At 39.9% G+C, this 24,229-nt stretch overlaps 2 protein-coding genes and 1 long non-coding RNA gene across 3 annotated transcripts in view; 1 reads left to right on the top strand and 2 right to left on the bottom strand.

Annotated features, from left to right (window-relative positions):
• Positions 1-10,758: 10,758 nt before the first annotated feature.
• LOC308104762 (mitochondrial ornithine transporter 1-like) lies at positions 10,759-11,664 on the top strand (the record flags this gene model as incomplete). The annotated part of the gene is made up of 1 exon (XM_080455281.1): positions 10,759-11,664. One exon carries the CDS (start codon positions 10,759-10,761, stop codon positions 11,662-11,664), a length of 906 nt encoding a protein of 301 aa, XP_080311407.1.
• Positions 11,665-14,588: 2,924 nt separating this feature from the next.
• LOC308104143 lies at positions 14,589-18,212 on the bottom strand. The gene is made up of 2 exons (XR_013934800.1): positions 17,354-18,212; positions 14,589-17,307 (listed from the first exon to the last, which is right to left on the bottom strand). It is a non-coding gene; the product is annotated as an uncharacterized lncRNA (long non-coding RNA).
• A 1,250-nt stretch (positions 18,213-19,462) lies between these two features.
• Positions 19,463-24,229, bottom strand: part of LOC308104790 (H-2 class II histocompatibility antigen, E-S beta chain-like) — an 11,053-nt gene continuing 6,286 nt past the window's right edge. Inside the window, exons 6-7 of the mRNA XM_080455316.1 lie at positions 22,616-22,646; positions 19,463-19,689 (exon numbers count right to left, since the gene is read on the bottom strand). Coding sequence (XP_080311442.1) covers position 19,689; positions 22,616-22,646 — 32 coding nt within the window. The 3' untranslated portion in view covers positions 19,463-19,688. The remainder of the gene's footprint in view (positions 19,690-22,615; positions 22,647-24,229) is intronic.

Below are 24,229 nucleotides of genomic sequence, written 5' to 3'. Positions count from 1 at the left end.
CAGAGCACAGGAGTCAACACCATGTTGATGTGACATTTCTTGCCACAGACATACAAAATGATTGGTCAATAAAATGTCCAGACACACATAGACCTATAGCCCTGAATGTGGACTCCTAATGTGCCATAGTGTTTATATGCCAATGTGATACACATTTTAAAATGATAGTATTTCTGCATTGATGATAGTATTCTGTATCAGCTATTATGAAAACATCAAACAAACAAACAATCAAACATGGAACATTTCTATAATTAGGTCTTACCTGTATAGTCGGTGCTTTCATCACACAATAGGCCTACATGAACACAATAAGAACAGTGGTTAACTGCAAAATAAGCCAAAACCCAAAACTTTAAATATTTTGTTATGGTTGGATAAGATTTTGTCCACAATTCCATCCATGCTGTATTGATGTTGGTACATCATAGGAGAGATGACAGGCAAACGTTGATCAAAATAACAATTATCTAATGAAGTAATGCAGATGTTTAACAATAATTTAACTCTTGAGAGCGTGAAATGAAACCAAATGGACCGTGAGGGTCCATTTGGTTTCATTTCACGCTCTCAAGAGTTAAACATCTAATAATAAGGGTCCATTTGGTTACCAACTCTCCATCATTTAGCTGGGGACCACCTGGAACCCCCTCAAGGACCACTGGTGGTCCTTGAGGGGTCCTTGTTATGAAACCCTGCTATAGTTCTTCATTTATTATTATTATTACTAACAGTAATATTGATATTAATATTAAATGTACTATAATTTTTCAAAATCAAACATTTGCCATGGACATCTCCAGGTCTTGTCACGGGGACACATGATGACCGCTGATCACACGGCTACTTGGAAATCCATATGGTCATAAATAATCTGCCGTTAATCTTCCAACAGGCAAACAGATTAACAGCAAACCCACTGAGAGAGGACAGAGAGGAGGACGACAGCTGAGGAGACAGGAGAGGTAAGTGTCACAGACTGGCTTTTTATGGAACTAAATTAGTAGAAGAAAGTAGAATTCTAATGCTATAGTACACTTTTGTTGCTACCGTCAGATTCCTGGCATCTGGATTAGCTCATTAAGACCCTGAGGCCAATTCTACAAAATGCCTTCTAAATTACATTTTTCAAACACTTTTAAAAAAAAATCCAAAATTTAAAAAAGAAATAGCAGATGTACAAGCTCACATCTGCTATTCTTGAATAGCCAACACTAAAATCTCAAAGGACACAGATGCTTAACTGGTTTTAATGGTTTTATTTTCACAGCGATTATTCTACCGATAAGCATCGAGAATAATCGAGAACACGTGTTTTTTTCTCCGAAGACATATTTTTCTAAATGTATATATCAACAAAACAATTAGCCACGCTTTGTTCTATACGTCTTAAAACGGGTCGCATAGCGACACATTGTTAGCTTGTAGATCGGCAATTTTCACTATTTTTGTCTATAATTACTTGCCCAATAGAGATTGATTATTAATCGATTATTTAAGCAAATTATCAATTATTATTACATGTGAAAATGTGTATAATTTCATACACTGGCTCTGATAGTTATTTTTGACTAACGGAAGTTGCTAGCTATTGAGCTAAACTAATACCTTAACTTTTTGTTTGACTTCATTTGTGTCGGGGTTGAAGCACATAAATGTTATCTGGATGCTGTTCTTATAATTTATTGCAAATTATCTGTAAAGTGTTGCAGAATACATATAGAGATACAAGTGGAACAATAACATATTTATCACGTGTCTATGACACAATAACATATTTATTCTTAGTCTATTGTTGCTTGCTTGTATTATGTTATGATTTCCTGTATGGAAAGAGGACAATCCGGGATACGCATCTGTGTAATTTTAGATTTCTTAGGCTATTCAAAAATAGCAGATCTACAAGCTCGTAGCGTGGCACCGAGTGCCACGCTACGAGCTTGTAGATCTGCTATTTTTGAACAGCCTAAGAAATCTAAAATTACACAGATGCGTTCTCAGTCTTAATGGATTAAAGTGTCATTCATGTTCATGTGAACGACGTGTATGTTTTGTTCACGACAGACATCACCAAACGCACCAGATCAGCAAAGACCTCCTGGGCCGATCCCTTCCTCACAAACACACAACGTAAGTCTCCACCAAGGTCATTATTCTGCATTCTTTTGATTTGAGGAATACAATTGCTAGAAACTACAATTGAGGAATAACATAAATAAAGCAGAAAAAAATAAGAGCGTAAAATTCCAGTGCAGAAGAACCATTTTAAAAAGGCAGTGTTTTTTTTTTTTGCCATGATTTAACCCATTCAGACCCGAGACCGATTCTACAAAATCTCTCTTTAAATCTCTCTCTACATCCTAACAGTATTCTGAAAAAAAACTATTGTTGCTATATCAGTGGTGCTCAAACTTTTTCACGTCAAGGACCACCCAAAATGATGTATTTGGCCACGGAGCCCCATCTCAAAATATTTTGTTCCAGGGACCCCCCAGAAGCAAAGATTTGAGTTACAAATCTTCACTTTAAAAATATAGCATTCATTTTAAAAGATGTGCACAAATTTTCATGATTTTTCAAGAAATAGCAGATCTACAAGCTCGTAGCTCGTAGCGCTGCCGTTGCAAGCAGACCTTATCTGGGAGTTTGTTCCAGACATGTGGTTTAGTTGTGATTCTGGGGACAGAACGCAGACCCGTCCCAGATGACCTGAGACCTCTGGATGGTTCATGATGATCTCACAAGATCACAAATTAACCTTTCAAAGCTTTATAGACCAACAGTAGTAGTAGTCTATACTTTAAAATCAATTCTGTCATATACAGGAACTGGAGTGATACCTGTATACTCCACTTCCTTAGTATTAGTAAGGACTCGAGCAGCAGCGTTCTGAATCAAAGGGAACTGATTTGTTTTGGTGCATTTTTAACAATTTAAAAAAAGCATGATCAGCCTGAACATAGTGACCACGATTGAACGGGAAGCTACCTGTGTCAGGGGGTAGCTCAGTTAGTAGAGCTCTTGCCTTTGAAACCATAAGGTCATGGGTTTGATCCTGGCCACCGCCAATCCAGCGTATGAGTAGCACGGTCTGAGTGCTTTAGAGAGTTATCTTCAGTTGTTTTATTGTAGTACTGTATGGGGTAGTTTAGATGCAAGATTCAACAAGCTCATGAACAACAGTTCACTACGCGTCACCGTTGTGAGCTTGTAGTAAAAGTACAAAAGTATTGGTATCAAAATGTACTTAAAGTACCAAAGTAGAAAGTACTAATTATGCAGAATGTCCCATTTCACAAGTTTTCAAATGTATAAAAAATCATTTGAAAATAGCAGATCTACAAGCTCACAATGCGTCGCGATGCAACACATTGTGAGCTTGTAGATCGGCTATTTTCAAATGGCCAAAATGTATATAGGGCTGGAGTGGTTGATGTGTGTTTTGTAATAATAATCAAAATCTACAAAGTAACTAGTAACTAATCTTGTCAAATAATTGTAGTGGAGTAAAAGTACAATAATATTAGAATTAAAAGTACTGAAAACTGGAAATACTCTAGTAAAGTCAAAATACAATTTTTTCCCCCTTAAGTGCAGTACTTGAGTAAATGTACTTAGTTACTTTACACCACTGTCCACAAATTCTGTTGAATGATATTCTCCAATATTTGTACATTCATATCGTGTAAGTTGTATTAAGTCAGTATTTGTCTCACTGTGTTTTCCTCACTCCTCTACCATTGCACCTCCACCTCTATATCTGGTGGTTAATGACGCCATCTAGTGGACATTAAAGGCCACATCACAAGGTATGTATGTATAATACAACAGAGTGATGTAAACTAGGGACCGCATGATTACTCTGTCATCATATCGGCATCGGCAATACCTGCCTTACAAATGCAATATTGTATCAAACCGATATAAAAAATAATACATCGGTTTTAGCAGATATTTTATTTTATATTTATGTTTGAATGTGAAGCCTTTTGTGATGATTAAAGGAGTAGTTCACCCAAAACGTCACATACTTTTCTATCAATCGCACACCATGAAGCCTAATTTAGTGACTCATTTAGAGACTCATTGGAGACCCATTGAGTCTCCTGTCAGTCATCAAATCATTGGCTTAGGAATGCTACAAAAACAAAAAAAATCTCCATGAATTCAAGGCTTCATGGGGGGAGTAATTGATAGAAAATAAGATTTTTTTTGGGTGAACTACTTCTTTAAGGGCACGGCCCCACCACACTTTTATTTTACCTCTGGGCGGAATCTACCAATGCTTTGTCAATGCAAATGCGTGGATTCTTGGAAAAAATGCGCAAGACCATGAATCCATCTATATATTTTTAAACCATTTAATGTAGAAATGTACATTAATGTGTATTCCCTGGTGTGCATAGCTTCAACTAAAGCTACTCTATCTCTCTTCACACTCAAAGCATTAAAGGAGCATTACACCCATTCTCAACCTATCTTCATAATAATTGGTCCTCACTAATAACGCACACTATAATATGGCACCATTTTTTGTCTACGTGGACGTGTGTCTCAAACGAGGGCTGTGGACAGTTCAGATACCCGCCTACCAGTGACATCATCGGTAGGCAGGTTTGGTCATTTCAAACATTTTTTTTTAATTATTAATGCGAGAACAATGGCTTCTATTATATGACCATGATAAGAGAAAGGCTGCAGTTTCTATTCGCTTGGATTCCCCGATCGATGATGTCACTGGTAGGCGGGTTTCTGAACTGTCAATCCTCCGAGACACAGACTGAGTAGACAAAATGGTGCCATATTATGATGAGCATTAGTGATGAGCAATTATACGATGACGAGGCTGAAAATGGCTGAAGTGGTCCTTTAAAAAAATGAAGCTTTTATTACTTTAGAATATATTCTATACATATTTTTCAATGATCAGACCAGCAAGGTAAATATTATATACGTAGTTAATGACCAGTGAGTAGAATGAGTAATCTGCCATAAAGTGTAGATACAAACCGTTCTACGTTGTCTAAACTTGGGCGCCCAAATCTTTACCATTGACACCGCCATTTTAAGCTTTGCACGAGCGCAGTTCACTCTTCAATGCCAGTGAACGGGGCCGCCGTGGGCACAGGTTTGGAGCGCCCAGCGCATAGATATATATATACTTTCTATACACATAGAACTGCACTGACTGCTGCTGCTCATTCCACCACATTTCCCTGGTGCTTTGCGTTCTATGCCCGTTATGTCTATATGCAGAGTTATGCTTCGACGAGGTGGGCTTGTAGATCGCAGATGTTTGACATTATGTTTGACTTTTTTCGTGTAGCACTACCCGGGGAAAGGCTGGGGGAAAATCCACAAGCCGCCATTGCTGAAAAAAAGGGCGCAACAAGTACAGTGCCAACTCGGGTCTGTTTTACTATAGGGTCCTTGAAATAAAATAAAATAAAGTGACCAAAACTATGACGAAAAACGTTCGTCGACTACCTTTTTTTCCCAGAAGAAAACTAAATAAAAACTAAGCTATGATGACTAAAACTAAGACTAAATATATTGACAATTTCATTAACAAATAAAAACTACCCTAAAATGTTAGTGAGGGACGAGTGGAGAAGAGATCCAGTAGAACTAAAAGACAAGTCATTTTACGTTTGGTTGCGCTAGGGTGTTGCGCTCTGAAAATAGCAGATCTACAAGCTCACAACGCTTGTAGATCGGCTATTTTCAGCATACAACTGATACTGGTCTAACTGGTTAACATCCTCTGTTTGTTACAGGAACCGACCATGGCAGGAGTTCAGAACACCCCCGAACAGAAGTTCAGGGACTGGGTCCTTTCGACCATCATCGAGATGGAACCGGCGCAGTTCAACAAGATGAAAGATATGTTGGTAGACCCCGCGGTGTATCCAGAAGGCGTCAAACCGCTGACAAAGGCCGAAGTGGATCCCAAGAACAAGAGGGAGATCATGGAGCTGGTCACAAACACGTACCCTAACTTAGATCAAAGTACGGTCATCGTGGCCAAAGTCTACAAGAAGATCAAAGTGAAAGCTGAATTTAAGAGATAAAATGTAAATCTACGGTAGAGAAAAGAAGAATAAAAAAAAAGACGAGGGCTTTAGTTTTTGACGTTTTTGCCCGAGGTAGAACAAAGCACACCCCAACCACGTTATTTCCCCCATGAATTTAGTTTTTGAAATGAACGGGTTTTTCGCGGAGGCCATGAAGGCCATCTGTAAGGCGCCGTGTCCACTGACGGTTTTTTTCTCCCCCGCCCCCGGCTGAAAACGCCAGGGCGCTGGCCTGCATGAGAGCGCTTCCAGGCGCCCGAGTTGAAACAATTGTGACTGGGCGCGGCTGGGAGACAGTCATTTCGCTCGTCGTAATTGTTCACCAGAGCAGAAAAAGCTGCGTGAGCGCAAGGTGAAATGACCAGCACCACACGCCAAGATGCTGAAGTTTCCGTTAAAAAAATGCGCTGCAATTCAGGACAAAAAAAAACCTCTTGGTGGACACGGTCGGCCCCCCTAAATATGGCCCCCTCCTAAAACAATGGCATCAAGGCCACTGTGGCCTACTCATCTTCAAAATGAGTCCAGTCACTCCCCATTAGTCCAGGGCTGAGCGTGTATGAACTTTTGACTCAGGAGTCTGTATAAATATCTACAGAGTACAGACATTTGTAAATACCAATAAATGATATTGTGAACCAACCATCTTTTTTCGTGTGTTTATTTCACTGATAGTTATACCAGGTATTTATTAAAAATCCCCCGCCCAAGTCCACAGAAATAATCTGTGGACTTGGGCGGGGGATTTTTAATAAATAGTGGGAGCCTTTGCCTACTTAGCCTTGCCTACTTGTTGTCAATTATTTGTACGAGCTATGGTTTTATTGGATCTTGTTTATTTGATACACTTATTTGTTTTAGCTCTTGTTTTAACCTATATAATATATTCAATGAGTTCAAAAATAGCAGATCTACAAGCTCATAGTGCGGCACAAAGTGACACGCTATGAGCTTGTAGATCTGCAAGAATCGTGACACACACTCATACGTATATATAGCTAAAATCTAAAATGCTTTCCCGCTTTTAATGGTTTAAAAATAAGTTATGCTGTTAGAAATGCATGTTGGTTACATGTAGCAAAGGTTAGAGGAGTATAACGTTCAACATTTTGTGTAAACCAGTGGTTCTCAAACTTTTTAATGTCAAGGACCCCCAAATTGACACATTTGAAAATATACTGTATGCCTCAGGGACCCCCATAAGAAAAGATTTTTACGGCTCTAGCAGTGATTCTCAACCATTTTAATTTCAAGGACCCCCAGTTTGACATGCATTAGAGGCTCCGGACCCCCATTTAATGACATTTCTATCTCTAGGACCCCAATTTATATTGTAAAATCAATGTTGATTTTACTCTGAGAGTGTACAAATAGAACCAAATGGACCTAAATGGACCCTAACGGGTACACTCTGAGTTACAGACCCATAAGGGTCAAGTTGGTTCCAATCCATCATTTAGCTGGGGACCCCCTGGGACTCCCTCAAGGATCCCTGGGGGTCCCCAGACCCCACTTTGAGAACCAATGGTGTAAAGTATTGGACAATGGAAATACTCATTAAAGTCAAAGTACTTAATTATTTGAATAGATGTACTGTACTCAAATACTTTCCACCACTGGGTAGAGGTGAATTGAAATATTGTGCTGTTGGCTGCAAGTCAGGGGTCCAATGCAGTGTTCATTTTTACAGCTATTTTCTTTTTTTCTTTTGATTTAGTCAGTCTTTTGAATAAAATTCATATTCATATTTTTGTCATCTGAAATGTTTTAGTTTTAGTCGACAAAAAAATGTATTTTGGCGGTGCCTTGACCGCGTCGCTATGTCTGCTTTTACACTTGGTTGCATGCTGAAAATAGCCGATCTACAAGCTCACAACACGTTGCAGCGCGACGTGTTGTGAGCTTATAGATCTGCTATTTTCAGTGCGCAACACCGGAGCGCAACCAAACATAAATGTAATCGTCTTTTAGTTCTACTTGATCTCTTCTCCACTGGTCACTCCCTAACATTTTTGTGTATTTTTTATTTGTTGACGAAATTGTCAATATATTTAATTTTAGTCATCATAGCTTAGTCATTTAGTTTTTTTCAGTGAAAAAAGGTAGTCATGAACATTTTTCGTCATAGTTTTAGTCGACAAAATTAACAATGGTCCAATGTCTAATAATCCACATACGCATTTAGGTTATAAGCTAATTGAAGAAAAAAAAGAATCATACAAATTAGTTTAATTTATGTAAATGCATTGATTTTATTTTAATAACGTAGGCTGTCTAAACTGGAGCATTAGAGCTGCACCACCCAAAACTAGTTTGGTGGTTTTATGTGCAATGACTGCCCCCTGTTGGAGAGAAAGTGTAGGACAAATGCAGTCATGTTTTCTTCTGTTACAAAGGTTTAAGTAACAAACTCTTTGTATAACATGTAGCTTATAGTATTGCATGTCAGTGAATGGACGTACTATGAACAGAAACACACACAAGATTGAGGGAACATTCTATCTAATTTATTATTTTAACCCTACCTTTCTATTAAAAGGTAGGGTAAGTGCTATTTCTTTGGTTAAAACAAAAAGTTTTGTGTTGAAAGGTTATAGCAATAGATTCTGATAGTAATCATTGCTATAGTAGAATGTTTGTTCAGTAACAGGAGTCTCTCTGTCTCTCCAGCTCTTTAGTAAACAGACAAGATTTCAGACAATCAGGAGAGAGAATACCCATTTATCAGCTTCATGTTCAATGTTCCAGTTCCAATTTTGTCTGCGCATCTATTCGTGTCATCACTTCCAATTTAACTTGTCTAATCTGTAGCCTGTCTGAGTTCTCTATCCTGATTGGATAAAATTGGTATCCTGACCTGAAAATGCATTTTCTGTTTAAAGAGCTGGAGAGACATGCAGACTGTTACTGAACAAACACTCTTTAGCAATGATTACTATCATTCAGAATATAGAGCTACAGTACATGGAACAAAGCAAAATAAAATCTCATGACTGAAAATGTTAAGATGATATTTAGATATATCATTCTTGTAACCTTTGCTTTTTAAGACATTTCTGAACATGTATTCTACTGCTAGTTTGACAGCTTCAAATACTCTTAAATCCTAACACAACTAATAACCGACAATAGCCGATCTACAAACTCGAGCTTGTAGATCGGCTATTTTCAGGGCGCGACATGCTTTCATAGAAGACATGCTGACTTCTACGGAATCCAAATGGCTGAAATCAGTCATGGGGACTGAGAACTTTAATCCATGGAGCTATTTTATACTTATTTTAACTAAAGAAAATCACTTACCCTACCTTTAAATTGAATTATGTTTTACACATTTGCATTGTTCTAATTGCTTTAGAATGTTGGCTTTTAAAGGGAATCCTGGACTATTATTTATTATAGTTCTTGAATCTTTCCCATTTTGTGGAAACTATTAAGTGCATTTACTGAAGCCCTGTACATGAGTATTTACATTCTTAAACTTAATAGTTCTACTCCACTACATCTCAGAGGCAAATACTGTACCTTTTTACTCCACTAACAACTATGTGTGAGCTTAGTTATTACTAGTTACTTTACAGATTATTAATACAAAACATACGTTAAAGTGGCACTATGTAACTTTTCTTTTAATTAATGTTTTTTTTCCAATCTGTACAATATAACTTTTGGTCTCCCTGCTCTTCTATTGAGACATTTAGATCGTGTCAAAGGTCATGTCTCACCTAGACACAGCATCTGATAGAGATGTTGCTGTTGTTAGTTTGGACTCTCTCCTGTGACCAATCCGGTGTGTTGCCTTCCATGCAACTTGATGAGTCTTTTGGGTCGGGGCTTACATGAGGCTTTGAACCTGTTTCGTCCATACATGGGCATGGTCACTTTGTCCTCCGGCCCCAGCCAAAAAAAAGTCTGTCACTTTGTCCTCAGGCCCCAGCCAAAAATAATTCTGTCCCCCAAAAAAGTCTGTCCATACATGGGCATAGAAGGGACACACGTCGTGCGAAGCCCGGCCATTCAGATTTCAACCACTAGGGGTCTGACTTCATTCTGGGTCTGGCAGAACCAGGTCTCCTGGTCTTGTTTCAAAGCTATAGCTCACCATATTTGATTGAATACTTTAACCATGCCCAAAAACATCAGTACCATCACATCATCATATTGAGTACTCCATATATGGGAATTTTAAGATTGCAGATTACTCTGGAAATCATTCCTTTGGGGGTCGATCAGTCGTACAGTCTCCATATATACATATGCCCATGTACTGTATGGTCATATCTGGATCAGCGGTTCTGCAATCACGGGATCTCCATATAATGCACATACAGTCTATATATGCCCATATATGGGCATATCGGTGAGATCGGCAGTGTGACGTATAGATGTGAGGCTCTAGATGTTTAGCAGGTGTCGAGTGTTAAGTATTTTAGTTTGTTAAGCATGTCGTGCACCAACCTCCATCGTCATTGATCATAGTTAGAAACGGATCCGATGAATCCAGCGAAACCCCACGTTGTGTTGAGCTTAGGCTCGATTCGCGTAGCATGCAATCTCCCGGGACGTGGTTAATCGGCTGCGTTGTCAAAGTCAAGCCTTGACATTTTACGCCACAAGTTCATCTTCAATCTTCCAAAAGGAGCTTTAGCTAGCTGATTCAAGAAGAGCCCACATTGCCAACACTATGGCCCCACATCCAGTGATCCAGGCTATGATCGACCTTTCTGCAGGGGCTATAGGAGGCACAGCATGTGTCCTGAGTGGGCAGCCACTGGACACTGCCAAAGTAAAAATGCAGACATTTCCCACTCTGTATCGAGGCTTTGTCCACTGTTTTACGTCTACCTACAGACAATCGGGTCTACGTGGGCTCTACCAAGGCACCACCCCGGCTCTAGTGGCCAACATCATGGAGAACTCTGTGCTCTTCATGAGCTATGGCGTCTGCCAGCAGGCCATTTGTTCCATGGCTGGACAAAACAACGACGCAGTCCTCAGTGACGTGCACAGAGCCTGCGCCGGTTCAGTGGCATCCATCTTCTCCTCTCTCGTGTTGTGCCCCACTGAGCTCGTGAAGTGCCGTCTCCAAGCCATGCATGAAATGGAGGCATCGGGCAAGATCACCAATGGCCAAAAGACGGTGTGGTCGGTGGTGAAGACGGTGATGAGGAACGACGGACCGCTGGGCTTCTTCCAGGGCCTGACCACCACCATAGCCAGAGACATTCCGGGTTACTTCTGCTTCTTCAGCGCCTATGAACTCTGTCGCTCCGCGTTCGCAGACTACTTGAAATGCGACAAGGACGACATAGGCGTGGCACCGATAGTGTTCAGCGGGGGTTTGGCAGGGGCCTGTCTTGAGCTGGTGGTCTACCCCATGGACTGTGTAAAGTCTCGGATACAAGTGATGTCCATGACGGGCAAACAGGCGGGATTCCTCAAAACGTTCATGACCATCGCACGCACTGAAGGAGTGAGGGCGCTGTACTCCGGCCTCACCCCCACCATGGTCCGCACATTCCCAGCCAACGGAGCGTTGTTCCTGGGTTATGAGGCCAGCCGGAAGCTCATGATGAAACACTTTGACTAAGTGGCTGGTGGACGGGTGGACGTCACAAACGTGACAAACACTGACAACGCAGCCGATTAACCACGTCCTGTAGATTGCATGCTACGCGAATCGATCCGAAGCTTCTGCTAAACATCTAGAGCCTCACATCTACACGTCACCCTGCCAATCTGACCGATATGTCTATATATGGGCATATACAGACTGTATGTCCATTATATGGAGATCCGGTGGTCCAAAACCGCAGATAGGCCCATATAGTACATGGGCCGTCCGACTGATCGAGCCCCAAAGGAATGATTTGCAGAGTATTCTGAAAATTCCCATATGCGTTGCTTCAACCAATTTAAGTCAGTGGTTCTCCATGTGGGGTCCGGGGACCCCAAAGGGTCCTTGAGGGGGTCCCCCATGCTGAATGATTGACAGTTAAGAATCAAATGGACCCTTAAAAGTCTGTAGTTAAGGGACTCTGAGTTATTGGTGTCCATGGCCATTAATGCACACCAAAACTGAGGGTGCTTGAATAATAAAAAGTTTGAGAAACACTGTTTTAAATAATATTTGTGATGCAATATAGTATCCAACAAACACCCCAAATGTTCGGTATATATAGAGAGAGATTAAAAAAATAAATAAATAAAAGACTAAAACTATGACGAAAAATGTTTGTCAACTACCTTTTTTCACTGACGAAAACTAAATAGAAACTAAGCTGATGACTAAAACTATGACTAAATATACGGACAATATCGTCAACAAATAAAAGCTAGAATGTTAGGGAGGGACAGCTATAGTGGAGAAGAGGTCCAGTAGAACTCAGTCAATTAATTTTACGCTTGGTTGTGTGCGGGCGTCACGCTCCGAAAATAGCAGAAAATAGCAGATCTACAAGCTCACAATTGTGAGCTTGTAGATCTGCTATTTTCGGCACGCAGCCCAAGTATAAATCAGGCATTGCGACGCCATCACGGACGGACAAAATACAATTTAGTCACTACATTTCAGATGACTAAAATATGAATTGTATTCAAAAGACTATGGCTAAAACTACATCAATTTTTTTTGTCAAAATCAACACTGTCAAGTATCCAAGTAAAAAGAAATGTCGCATAAAAAAAAATGAAATAGATAAGCCTCTCACCCAAAAAAAGGCCCCAGCAGATTCCTTAGTTTCTTTGTTGTTTGCTGAAACTCTCAGTCCATATTCACCATCACAATGTCTAAGTAGTTCCTAGACCCTTTTGGAACCTCTCCCTCCGAGATGAGGTTCCACAGTTGAAAAGGTGACGACACCGGCGAATATGGCCACTATGCATGATTCTTAACCTTTTCCCACACATCGTATCCAAAAAGTAAAGGTCCCCCCCTGCTCTCAGATGTTTTACATTTTAGCGCGCAAAAAAATCTAACCGACAGGTTGAAACAAGCGTTTAAATTGCTTTTTTAGTCAGGCTGTGGCAAGTTTTCCCAATGCAATCTTACGGGAGCAGTACTGCACAGTATAAAAACGGGGGGTGACTGGCCCCCACAGGCTGACTAAATAAGCGATTTAAACGCTTGCTTCAACCCGTCGCTTAGATTTTCTTGCTGGTGTCGTCACCCTTCGGCACCCCGAGACTGTGGAACCTCGTCTTGGTGCTATACAGCGGAGGGAGAGGTTCCAGTTGGAGCTAAGTAGTTCCACAACACTTCCCTGGTTTAGGACACAAAGTCACTATCGTAATAGTGACGTATCAACGTCACTATTTAATGATTAAAAGTGTTGGATTGCTGTAAGCTGTAAAGACCAAACACTCTGTCACATCCAAACTGTCAGAATGGAAACAGTGTGTGTGTGTGTGTGCGTGTGTGTGTGTGTGTGTGTGTGTGTGTGTGTGTGTGTGTGTGTGTGTGTGTGTGTGCGTGTGCGTAGGAGGCATGGCTCCTGCCTGCCTGCCTGCCTGCCTGCCTGCCTGCCTGCCTGCCTGCCTGCCTGCCTGCCTGCCTGCCTTCTTACGTCCTTGCCTCCCTGCCTCTCTCCCTCCCTCTCTCCCTGCCTGCCTAAAAAACTATGACGAACATTTTTCGTCGACTACCTTTTTTCAGTGACGGAAACTAAATAACACTAATAAGCTATGATGACTAAAGCTATGGCAAATAAAAACTAGACTAAAATGTTAGTGAGGGATTAGTGGAGTAGAGATCCAGTAGAACTAAGACAAGTCATTTTATGTTTGGATGCACGCTGGTGTCGCACTCCCGAAAAAATAGCAGATCTACAAGCTCACAACGCATAAGTAACTAAGTCTAAATCAAGCATTTACGATGCAATCGCTCCCAGCCAAAATATGTTTTTGTCGACTGAAATCTAATGTTATTTAGTCAACTAAGATTAGATTAAAACTAAAACATTTCAGATGACTACAATATGACTAAAATTAAAAGACTGAATTTGCTGTCAAAATGAACACTGCACCACAGTAGCCTAAACAAAATCTCAAAAAGATTAAAAAACCTCTGCAAAAGGTGACAAACTGAAATGATTTTTAACTTTGTTTTCAAATAACGAGTTTAGCACAGCTGCAGTTTTCTGGGCGTTTTCTCCCAGATATGTGGAGCATAAAACAATGAATGTCGCTTCTCCATGATTAGATCAATGCTTTATAAACCAACAGTAGTATTTTAAACCATTCAATGCTTTATAAACCAACAGTAGTATTTTAAACCATTCAATGCTTTATATACCAACAGTAGTATTTTAAACCATTCAATGCTTTATAAACCAGTATTTTAAACCACGCCCGGTCCCAAAATAGGGACGCCCGGTTCAAAGTGGTTAAAATATATTTTTAAATATGACCAGTACAGAACACATTGGTTTAAAAAATGACCATTAGTAGAGAACACATTGGTTTAAAAAATGACCATTAGATGAGAACACATTGGTATAAAATATGACCATTAGATGAGAACACATTGGTTTATTGTTTTATTGAGTAATTAATCAATGGAAGTTGTTCCATAATGGTAAGACTTTCTATGAAGTTCATGTCTACCATGTATTATAATGTGCTTATAACACTCTGTACATACAGTTAAGCACTCATAGATTATGATTCATAACAATAATCACAACACATTATAAATCATTTTATAATGACTTATGTCAAGTACCAAAACAATTATAATTATCATAGTTGTAACACAATATCTTTGTGATTACAAATCATTATAAGTAACTATACATCATTATGAGTGGTCATTGGGGCTTTAGGTAAAGTAAAGACATTCCTGAAAGTGTAGCAGAAACATGTGTTCTATAATGTTTCATAACAGCGATTAATAATGCATTATAATATTACATTGTGTTAAAACTATGATCATTATTATACACTTTGATCATGGCCTAAAGCAACAGTCAGTGAGTGACCAGCCATTATTAAGTATTATACTTGACCTCATAGGTCATTATGAAATGCTTTACAAGGTGTTATTATTTATTATGACTATCTATGAGTTCTTATAACTAAGCTATACAGTTTTATAAGCAGATTATAATGCATTCCAAGTATGTTTATAATGATAATAGACATGGGCTTCATAGAAAGTGTTACCTACATGTATTTTCATTACAATTTGACATTTGTTCCCATTAGTTTACTTTTAATGACACAATTAATTCAAACCAAGTAATTCAAACATAACATCTAACAGCTAAACTTAAAATCACTCATCATTACATATGATTGATGTCGGGCTGAAACCTCATATCTTTATTTAGTTTTATAAGTTTTATGTTTTTGTTTTTTCCGTAAATGAATGGCCTGCTTTGTCATACAAGATAATTGCAACAATGTGTCACAATGTGAAGTGTTGTGAGCTTGTAGATTGGCTATTTGTCAGTAATTTAAAAAGTGTTTAAGTGTGTGTGGGTTTTATGAATATTGAACCAATGAAAAGTATTAGTACAACTTCTTGTGATTAAATAATAACTACATTGGATCCATTAGAACACAGGTTCTTTTTTCCCTGAAAAGTAACAGTTTTGGACATACAAGGTTTCCACCCGACAACATGTGAACCAATGCATCAAATAGATGTTTTTTGTAAAGGTTTGTACTTTAAATGTGTTGTTTGTTCGTTTCATATAAAGTTGATGATTAGAGCTTTAAATCTAGCAGCATTGGTTGACCCAATAGCTGTGGTACAGTACAGTTTATATAATATATAAGTATTGTATTTGCATCTGAAAACTGAAATTCGGAGAAAGAATCAACAAATAAATAATGGTGGAATTATGCCCCCTAAATTTAATTTGAATCATAAATGTATGAAACACTATTAAAACACAATACTTCACGTGTGGGCTCTGATTGGAGGGTAATTTTTGTTTTAGTTCAGTTCAAAATATCCCAAAAAATTCTACCATGTTCCTTCATCAGTCTGAAATGTTAAAACACCAACAGCTGCTTTCACTGTTGTTTTACAACAATAACTGAATTGATATTTAGGCATTACGTTATTTAGTCAACTAATTCAGTTCTGACTGACTTTTAGTTCAATGAGTATTTGAAGATTCAGATTCTGTGTTGAAATCATGTTTTTCTCTCCTATAAAGTGTGTGATGACCATTTAGCTGCTGTGTTGGTTCACATATTGTACATTATCACATATAAATGATTATTACAAAATGATTGCATGTTATAATGATTGCAACTCTCACACATCACACTTCACTCTTAAACTCTCACACATGATAAATGATTACATATAAATGGTTCATGGTTAATTAAAATACATGGCTGACTTACTTCAACTAATATTGAGATGTTTGTACTGTTAATGGTTCTGTCTATGGTCACTAATTGTGTGTTTCATTTGTGCCTCGGGTGGCACAGACCTCCCCTGGGAATGAGGTGCCCATTGAGGTGCCAGCCACTTAGCAAGTCTGCCTATTTACCACGACTTTGACGAGTACCAGGTTGCGTTTCTTTGGGCTTGTTTTAAAAACGCAGTGGCTTCTTTGGCAAATCTAACAAGCCAACATTTATTTGATGTATATACTATAATTTCCCATAGGTTTGGTGAGGAGTGTGAATCACATTGAGAGACAGAATCAGTCTGTGTCTCTTCTTATTAATCCCTTTATTCATCTAACCCTTAATCCCCAATCTAATATTTAATTAGGAATATTAGGCCATATTGTTGGGCTTGTTTTGGCTTGTTTCTCTCACAAGATTTGGCTTGTTTTTGGAGGTGGCCTGGCTTATTTCTCTCACAACAGTTGGCAACACTGGCCCAGCCCAGGTGCTACCCATACGAATACAACGCTCGCCCAAAACACGCTCACCTTGGATCAAATCTGGCGACGCCAGAATCGTCGCCACCAGGTATTCCTAAACGTAACCTCAGTAAACTATACCTAAACCTAACCTTATTCCTAAACTTAACCTCAGTAAAACTATGTCTAAACCTAACCTTATTCCTAAACTTAACCTCAGTAAAACTATGTCTAAACCTAACCTTATTCCTAAACTTAACCTCAGTAAACTATACCTAAACCTATCCTTATTCCTAAACGTAACCTCAGTAAAACTATGTCTAAACCTAACCTTATTCCTAAACTTAACCTCAGTAAAACTATACCTAAACCTATCCTTATTCCTAAACTTAACCTCAGTAAAACTATGCCTAAACCTAACCTTATTCCTAAACTTAACCTCAGTAAAACTATGCCTAAACCTAACCTTATTCCTAAACTTAACCTCAGTAAAACTATGTCTAAACCTAACCTTATTCCTAAACTTAACCTCAGTAAAACTATGCCTAAACCTAAGCTTATTCCTAAACTTAACCTCAGTAAAACTATGCCTAAACCTAACCTTATTCCTAAACTTAACCTCAGTAAAACTATGTCTAAACGGAAATACGCTCCGAGAGAGCTGGAATGCAGGGCACTCTTTCTTGGTCATTCAGAGAGAGCTCGGAGCATCGCTGATTGAAAATTCAAAGCACTGACTAAACAGTTTTCTATGTGTCTTATTAACATTAAGTGACAAGACAAGATAACAATGACGGTTGGATGAAGTGTCATTGCAAAATGCTACGATTGTGGCTTCTTTGCTACTCTATAGATTATTCAACATACTTATACTATACTATACTATAGTAGCCTTAGAGGCGAGAGGCGTGTCTAGTACCATAGCTTGGGAGGACTAGACCGCCCGTTCAGAGAATGGGAAAGTATCCCCATTGGCTTAAAGGACAGCCAATGATTGAAAACATGTTGAGAATATGTCGAGAAATGACTAGTGCTGAGTCTCTTTGTAGACCCGCATTGCATGCTGGTAAAAACAGTAAGACACTGTAATATTAGCTATATATAGTGGATACAAAAATAATATTCTGACGCATGTGTTCACAGTTCACACATGTGTATATGTCACAGGGTGAATGGAGATCCAGGGTGATTGAAGACAGAGCGCTCGTTTTTAGGCACGGGGCTTCGGGGCGAGGCGGGGCTTTTCGAGATAGGGTTTATTAGCGAGGCTCGCGAGGAGGAGGAGGAGAAGGAGGACGCGGCACTGCGAGGCGGGGGTTTATTACGTGAGGCGAGGAGGAGCTCCTCCTCGCGAAATAAACCGTCCTCCTTCTGAGAAGGGGGACGGTTTATTTCGCGAGGAGGAGCTCCTCCTCGCGAAATAAACCGTCCTCCTTGGGAGGGACGAGGAAGGGGAGGAGAGCACGGGAGGAGAGAGAGAGAGAGAGAGACACGGACGAGGAAGGGGAGGAGAGCACGGGAGGAGAGAGAGAGAGAGAGACACGGACGAGGAAGGGGAGGAGAGCACGGGAGGAGAGAGAGAGAGAGAGAGAGAGAGACACGGACGAGGAAGGGGAGGAGAGCACGGGAGGAGAGAGAAAAGACACACGCACACGCACACGCTTGTCCACGACGGAGGCGCGCCGACAAGTGGAGCTTGAGGCCGAGGAAGCGCGCCCTCGCGCCTCACGGCGCGAGTGCCCGCGCTGACCGGCCGATGCTCCACTTGTCGACTCAGCGCCGTTTGAGTTGTAAACCGATAGGGACAGAATAGTTCTTTTCATGGATCACTGTGTGCGTGTGTGTGTGTGTGTGTGTGTGTGTGTGTGTGTGTGTGTGTGTGTGTGTCAGGGAGAAACTAAAACAAAAGCCAGCAGAACACAATAAAAGTATCTTAACAGTCCATTGAAAGCATGAGCGCGTGTGCGTGCGCGCGCATGTGTGTGTGTGTGTGTGTGACTGTGTGTGTGTGGGTGGTCGCGGCCATATGTGCTTGTGCACAAGCCTGGCTTGTGGCTCCCTCTAGTGTTTCTTCTACAGAATTGCTGGGTGGGTAAAAACGAGCGAGCCTTCTTCAATCACCCTGGTTCTCCATTCACCCTGTAACATATACATGCACACGCCCCAATAGAGCTTCACCAGTACAAAAAGTCTGGACACACCACTGCACAACTATAGAATGTGATTTGATGAAGAATTACTGTTAGCTTTGGTTAGCATTTGAGCTAAGTTGGCTTTTTGTTTAGAATACACATCTGTGGAAAAGGTTCATTAGGGTCTAAAGGTTATCTTTGTGCTGCTGTTAAAGGTATTTAAAAAGTTTATTAGGGTCTAAAGGTCATCGTTGTGCTGCTGTTAAATATATTCAAAAGGTTCATTAGGGTCTAAAGGTCATCTTTGTGCTGCTGTTAAAGGTATTTAAAAGGTTCATTAGGGTCTAAAGGTCACCTTTGTGCTGCTGTTAAAGGTATTTAAAAGGTTCATTAGGGTCTAAAGGTCACCTTTGTGCTGCTGTTAAAGGTATTTAAAAGGTTCATTAGGGTCTAAAGGTCACCTTTGTGCTGCTGTTAAAGGTATTTAAAAGGTTCATTAGGGTCTAAAGGTCATCTTTGTGCTGCTGTTAAAGGTATTTAAAAGGTTCATTAGGGTCTAAAGGTCATCTTTGTGCTGCTTTTAAATGTATTTAAAAGTTGAAACGTGCATTTCCTCTTCTCTCCACCTGGGGTCAGCGATGACTAGCTGCATCTCTGAAAACACAAGCTTACAGTTAGAATGACAGAGAAAACAATATTATGAAACAGTGTAAAAACAAACATTAAAAAAAACAAAAAAAGCGGGGGACGCTGTGGGCGCTGGGGGCGTGTCTTCTCCTCCGCGTCATCAGCGCCCATACCCTAGGTGGGGTTGGCGAAAGGGCCTACTCTGTGTGGAGTTTGCATGTTCTCCCCGTGTCTCCTAGGGTAGTTAATACCCTCACAAAAACATGTAGTAATCCTGGTCGCTATACCGCCTCCCCCATGACAGCCGGGGCGCCTGATGGAGGGGAAGGGAACTGGTTGGAATAACGTGTTCCTTCCACGCGCTACGTCCAACCAGGGAAACTCCCCCCTGTCAGGTGACAAGAAGGTCAGTTGGCTCTCATGCCTGAAGGAAGCATGAGCTCGGCCCTGGCCTCCCTACTGTGGGGGGACTGGTGTAGTGCTGGTGTAGGGCTGGTGTAGCGCCCAGGATCACTTAGGAAATTGGCACCGGGTGAAAAAAATGGGTTACAAAAATCGCGGGATAAAAATTTAGAAAAAAAAAAAAAAAAAAAAAAAAAAACATTGAACAATAGTTGAAAGTGTACAGTTTTATAAATGTGTGTACTAGCTTTAACTGTTTTATAAATGTGTGCATTAGTTTTAACAGTTTTATAATTGTGTGCATTAGTTTTAACAGTTTTATAAATGTGTGTACTAGCTTTAACTGTTTTATAAATGTGTGCACTATATAGTTATGGGTCAAAATTAACAAAAACATGTTTTTAACTAATTCTATCTCTGATAGGACATGACAGACAAGCAGTACGACCAATGAATGAGTGAGGACTGTTTGAATGACATTTACTAGACTGATAGACAGGCTACACTAAAGGACTTAGAATGACAGATTGACAGGCAGGAATTAGATCAAATGAACATTCAATCTAATGTCATACTGAGGGTTTTATGTCTCCTTTGCTAAATATAAATAATAATCTTTTTGCAAACAGTTTCACAACAACAATGCTGCTGTAACTAAGGGCGGCTTCACACTGGGTCCGTTTGCATTCGAACCGTTCCCGAGAACGAATGGCCTCTACCAGCTGGCCTGCATTCACATTGGCCAAGATCCTTGCGCAACAGAGAACACTTGCATATATACCCCCGATCCTATAGGTGGCGGCATGCACATAGTGTTTTGCCTGTGGACACAGACGTCATCAACTATGCGACAATGTTTGTGCAGGTCGCGCATAAATATAGGGTTGCGGCTGGGGAGTGAGTCAACGCACTGAGCGCTCAGCGCAGTGAGGGCACAGAAGTCAAGGCACAGACTGCTGTGTTGTTGACGGACAACGGATGTACGCTTATGAGAAACAACACAAATAAAACCTGGTGAAACACTTGTGTGCATTAGCGCAAGATGAGGATACAGGAAACATTCAGTCTAAATGTCCAGTTTGCTAACCTTCACAACTACTACTACTTTTGTATTTGAAACTTTTAATTTCTCTAAATATTATAAACTTTCACGACAGCTTAAGTACAAAAATATATAATCTATGAAAAGGCAACTATAGTAGCCTATACAGTGAAGTCGGACTGAATGACTGAAACCTTGTCATTGTGAATTGTACTTCCATGTACTGTTTCTCATGTCTCATGTCTAAATAAAGTACATCAATCCAACGTCTTTTCTTTTTTTACTCTCTTGGTGTGGGGATTATCTGGCACATGTATGTATCTGTTATGAAAGAGAAATTGCATCATGAGTGAAACGGCTATAGTCCTTGGGAAACCATAAACCTACGTAGGCCTACATCTAAATGAGTTACCATATTTACTTACAAATTTGAAATTACAAAGCCTTATAAGCTATATATTTCTGGGATGCATAGTAGCTGAAACTCCACAAGATATCCACAAGATATACTATATATATATATATATATATATATATATATATATATATATATATATATATATATATATATATTGTTGCTGTCCTTATATGGCCGTGACACGGCCTCTCTTTCTATCTCTCGCGCTCTCATTCCTTTTCTGTATGTAATGTTTTATATAATAAAAAAAAAGTTTTATATATAAATATTGCGGGTTTTAGCGCATCATCCCGCGGGTTCATTTGGTCATTTAATGATAAAATTAACCCGCGGGATGATGCGGTACTAAATCTTTCATCATCCCGCGGGTTCATTTTATAATTTAATGATGAAATTAACCAGCGGGATGCGGCGGGAGTAAATGTTAAATGAACCCGTGGGATGACGCGGGACAGAATGGGATTTAATTTTTTCTTGCAGGAGGGAGCGGCGGTCAGTAATTAACTGCAGGATCCGGCCATGGTTGAACCCCTGTGGATTGATCTGCGACGTGTTTTTGTTGACTGTTTTTGTCGAGTTTATATACCGTCACCTATTACAAATAGCGGGCCACTTCCGTCTAACGGTATGCTTGCTTTCACATTGCAGCGTACCGTACCCAAATACGCATGATCCGGATCCGAGACTGTCTCCGGAGGTGGTTTCGGGAACGGAACGGTGATCCATTTCGGGGAACGATACGCAACATTCACACTAGCGCGACACCTGCCAAGCGGTCTGGAGTGCGCACCCGAGACCATAGTGTGAAGCCGCCCTAAGACAATGGCTGCATAAATTATAATAGCTTCATGGATTACATGCAGTAGATTACATTTTGATACTTTCACATTTCCTGGTTAAGATTTGACTGTCTTTTGTTTCTGCTGGAATACTTTCTAGTTCAAGAGGCTGACTTTGATTGGAAAAAATGCTATGTATACAGTTGTAAAAGTCTTAATTTAAATAGCTATATTGAATAAGCAGCCGTTTTCTAAACATATGTTTGTGTGGAAGAGGAAGTGGAAGTGTGGGAGGAGTCTAAACATTCTCACCATAAGTTGGTGGTCGGCACCAGGATACGACCTGATAGAAGAACAACAAATATTAAAGAGATTCAAAGAGGTGACAGACAGACAGACAGACAGACAGACAGACAGACAGACAGACAGGCAGACAGGCAGGCAGGAAGGCAGGAAGGCAGGGAGGGAGGGAGGGAGGGAGGGAGGGAGGGAGGGAGGGAGGGAGGCAGACAGACAGACAGACTTGTACATTACATTATAATAAAGATTTAACTATCCACAGTGGGGGACAAAGTATTCAACCCAAGTACTTGAGTAAAAGTACAGATACTAATGGTCACATTTACTCCATTACAAGTAAAAGTAGCTTAGTCAAAATGTTACGAGTAAAAGTACAAAAGTAATTGCTTTTAATTATACTTAAGTAAAATTACAAGTAAAAGTAAAAGTAGGAGTTATTTTGCAATTCTTGCATAGAACTTTTAAATTCTGTTCAGCTCACAACCCAGACATTGTCATTGAAATGGTCAGCCAGCTCTGTGCCGTTTTAGAGAAGTATAAAAACCAGCCAGACTAGACACATAACTTCCACATGCGTGAGAACACTGTTCTGTGTGAAAACCATGGAACCTCAGAATGATGAAGCAGAGCAGTGTGTTCTTCAGAGCTTCTTCACGGCTTTCATGATATCTGACAATTCAGCACTAATTTATGTGGCAACGAGTGACTCCTAGTCCCTGTGTAGCATGCAGTTTAACCCATTAAGACCAGGAACGCATCTGTCATTTTAGATTTTAACCACTTTAACCATTATCTTATATTTGGGCTATTCAAAAATAGCAGATATACAAGCTCATAGCGCTGCACCGAGTGCCGCGCTATGAGCTTGTCATGAACATTTGTGCAAATCTTTAAATATATATATTTTTAAAGCGAACATTCGTAACTCAAACACTTGCTTCTGGGGATTCTACAAATGTCTTCAACAGTTTTTTGAAAAAACTTATGACAGACATGTTGCTATAATCAGTGGTTCTCAAACTTTTTCATGTCAAGGACCACCCAAAATGATATATATTTGGCCGTGGACCCCCATCTCAAAATATGTTGTTCCAGGGACCCCCCAGAAGCAAAGATTTGAGGTAAAAATGTTCGCTTCACAAAATATATATTCAAATATTTGCACAAATTGTCACGATAAAAAAAAAGGCAGATCTACAAGCTCTTAGCACGGCACCCGTTGCCACACTATGAGCTTGTATATCTGCTATTTTTTGAATAGCCAAAGAAATGTAAAATGACACGGATGCGTTCCCGGTCTTGAAGGGTTAAATATGTGTCTTGCTGAACCACAGTGTCTCTCCACCCTGCTCTCATTCAATACAATGTCTGTAGATTAAAGGTCGCTTTTTTTTCTCATCCTGATAAGTCTGAAAATGTTTTAGTTGAGCATGGCCTTCTCCATGTTTCTTGTTAAAACCACAGTATAAAAGGCACGGAAATAGCTATTTAAGTTGTCAGCACTCACCATGCACCACTTTTAAAAACACGCAGCAGAAGAAGGATATATAAATGTTTCTCAGACATAATGTGGGTGTGAAGTGTGGTTTACATTAAAGGACATTATGCAAGTAACATTCAAAGGCG

This window comes from Gymnoscopelus braueri, assembly GCF_963280865.1.
Source record: "Gymnoscopelus braueri genome assembly, chromosome: 17".
In the NCBI taxonomy this organism is placed as follows: domain Eukaryota; kingdom Metazoa; phylum Chordata; class Actinopteri; order Myctophiformes; family Myctophidae; genus Gymnoscopelus; species Gymnoscopelus braueri.
Note: the sequence above shows the minus strand (reverse complement) of the source record. Positions and strands in the feature narration are given on the sequence as shown.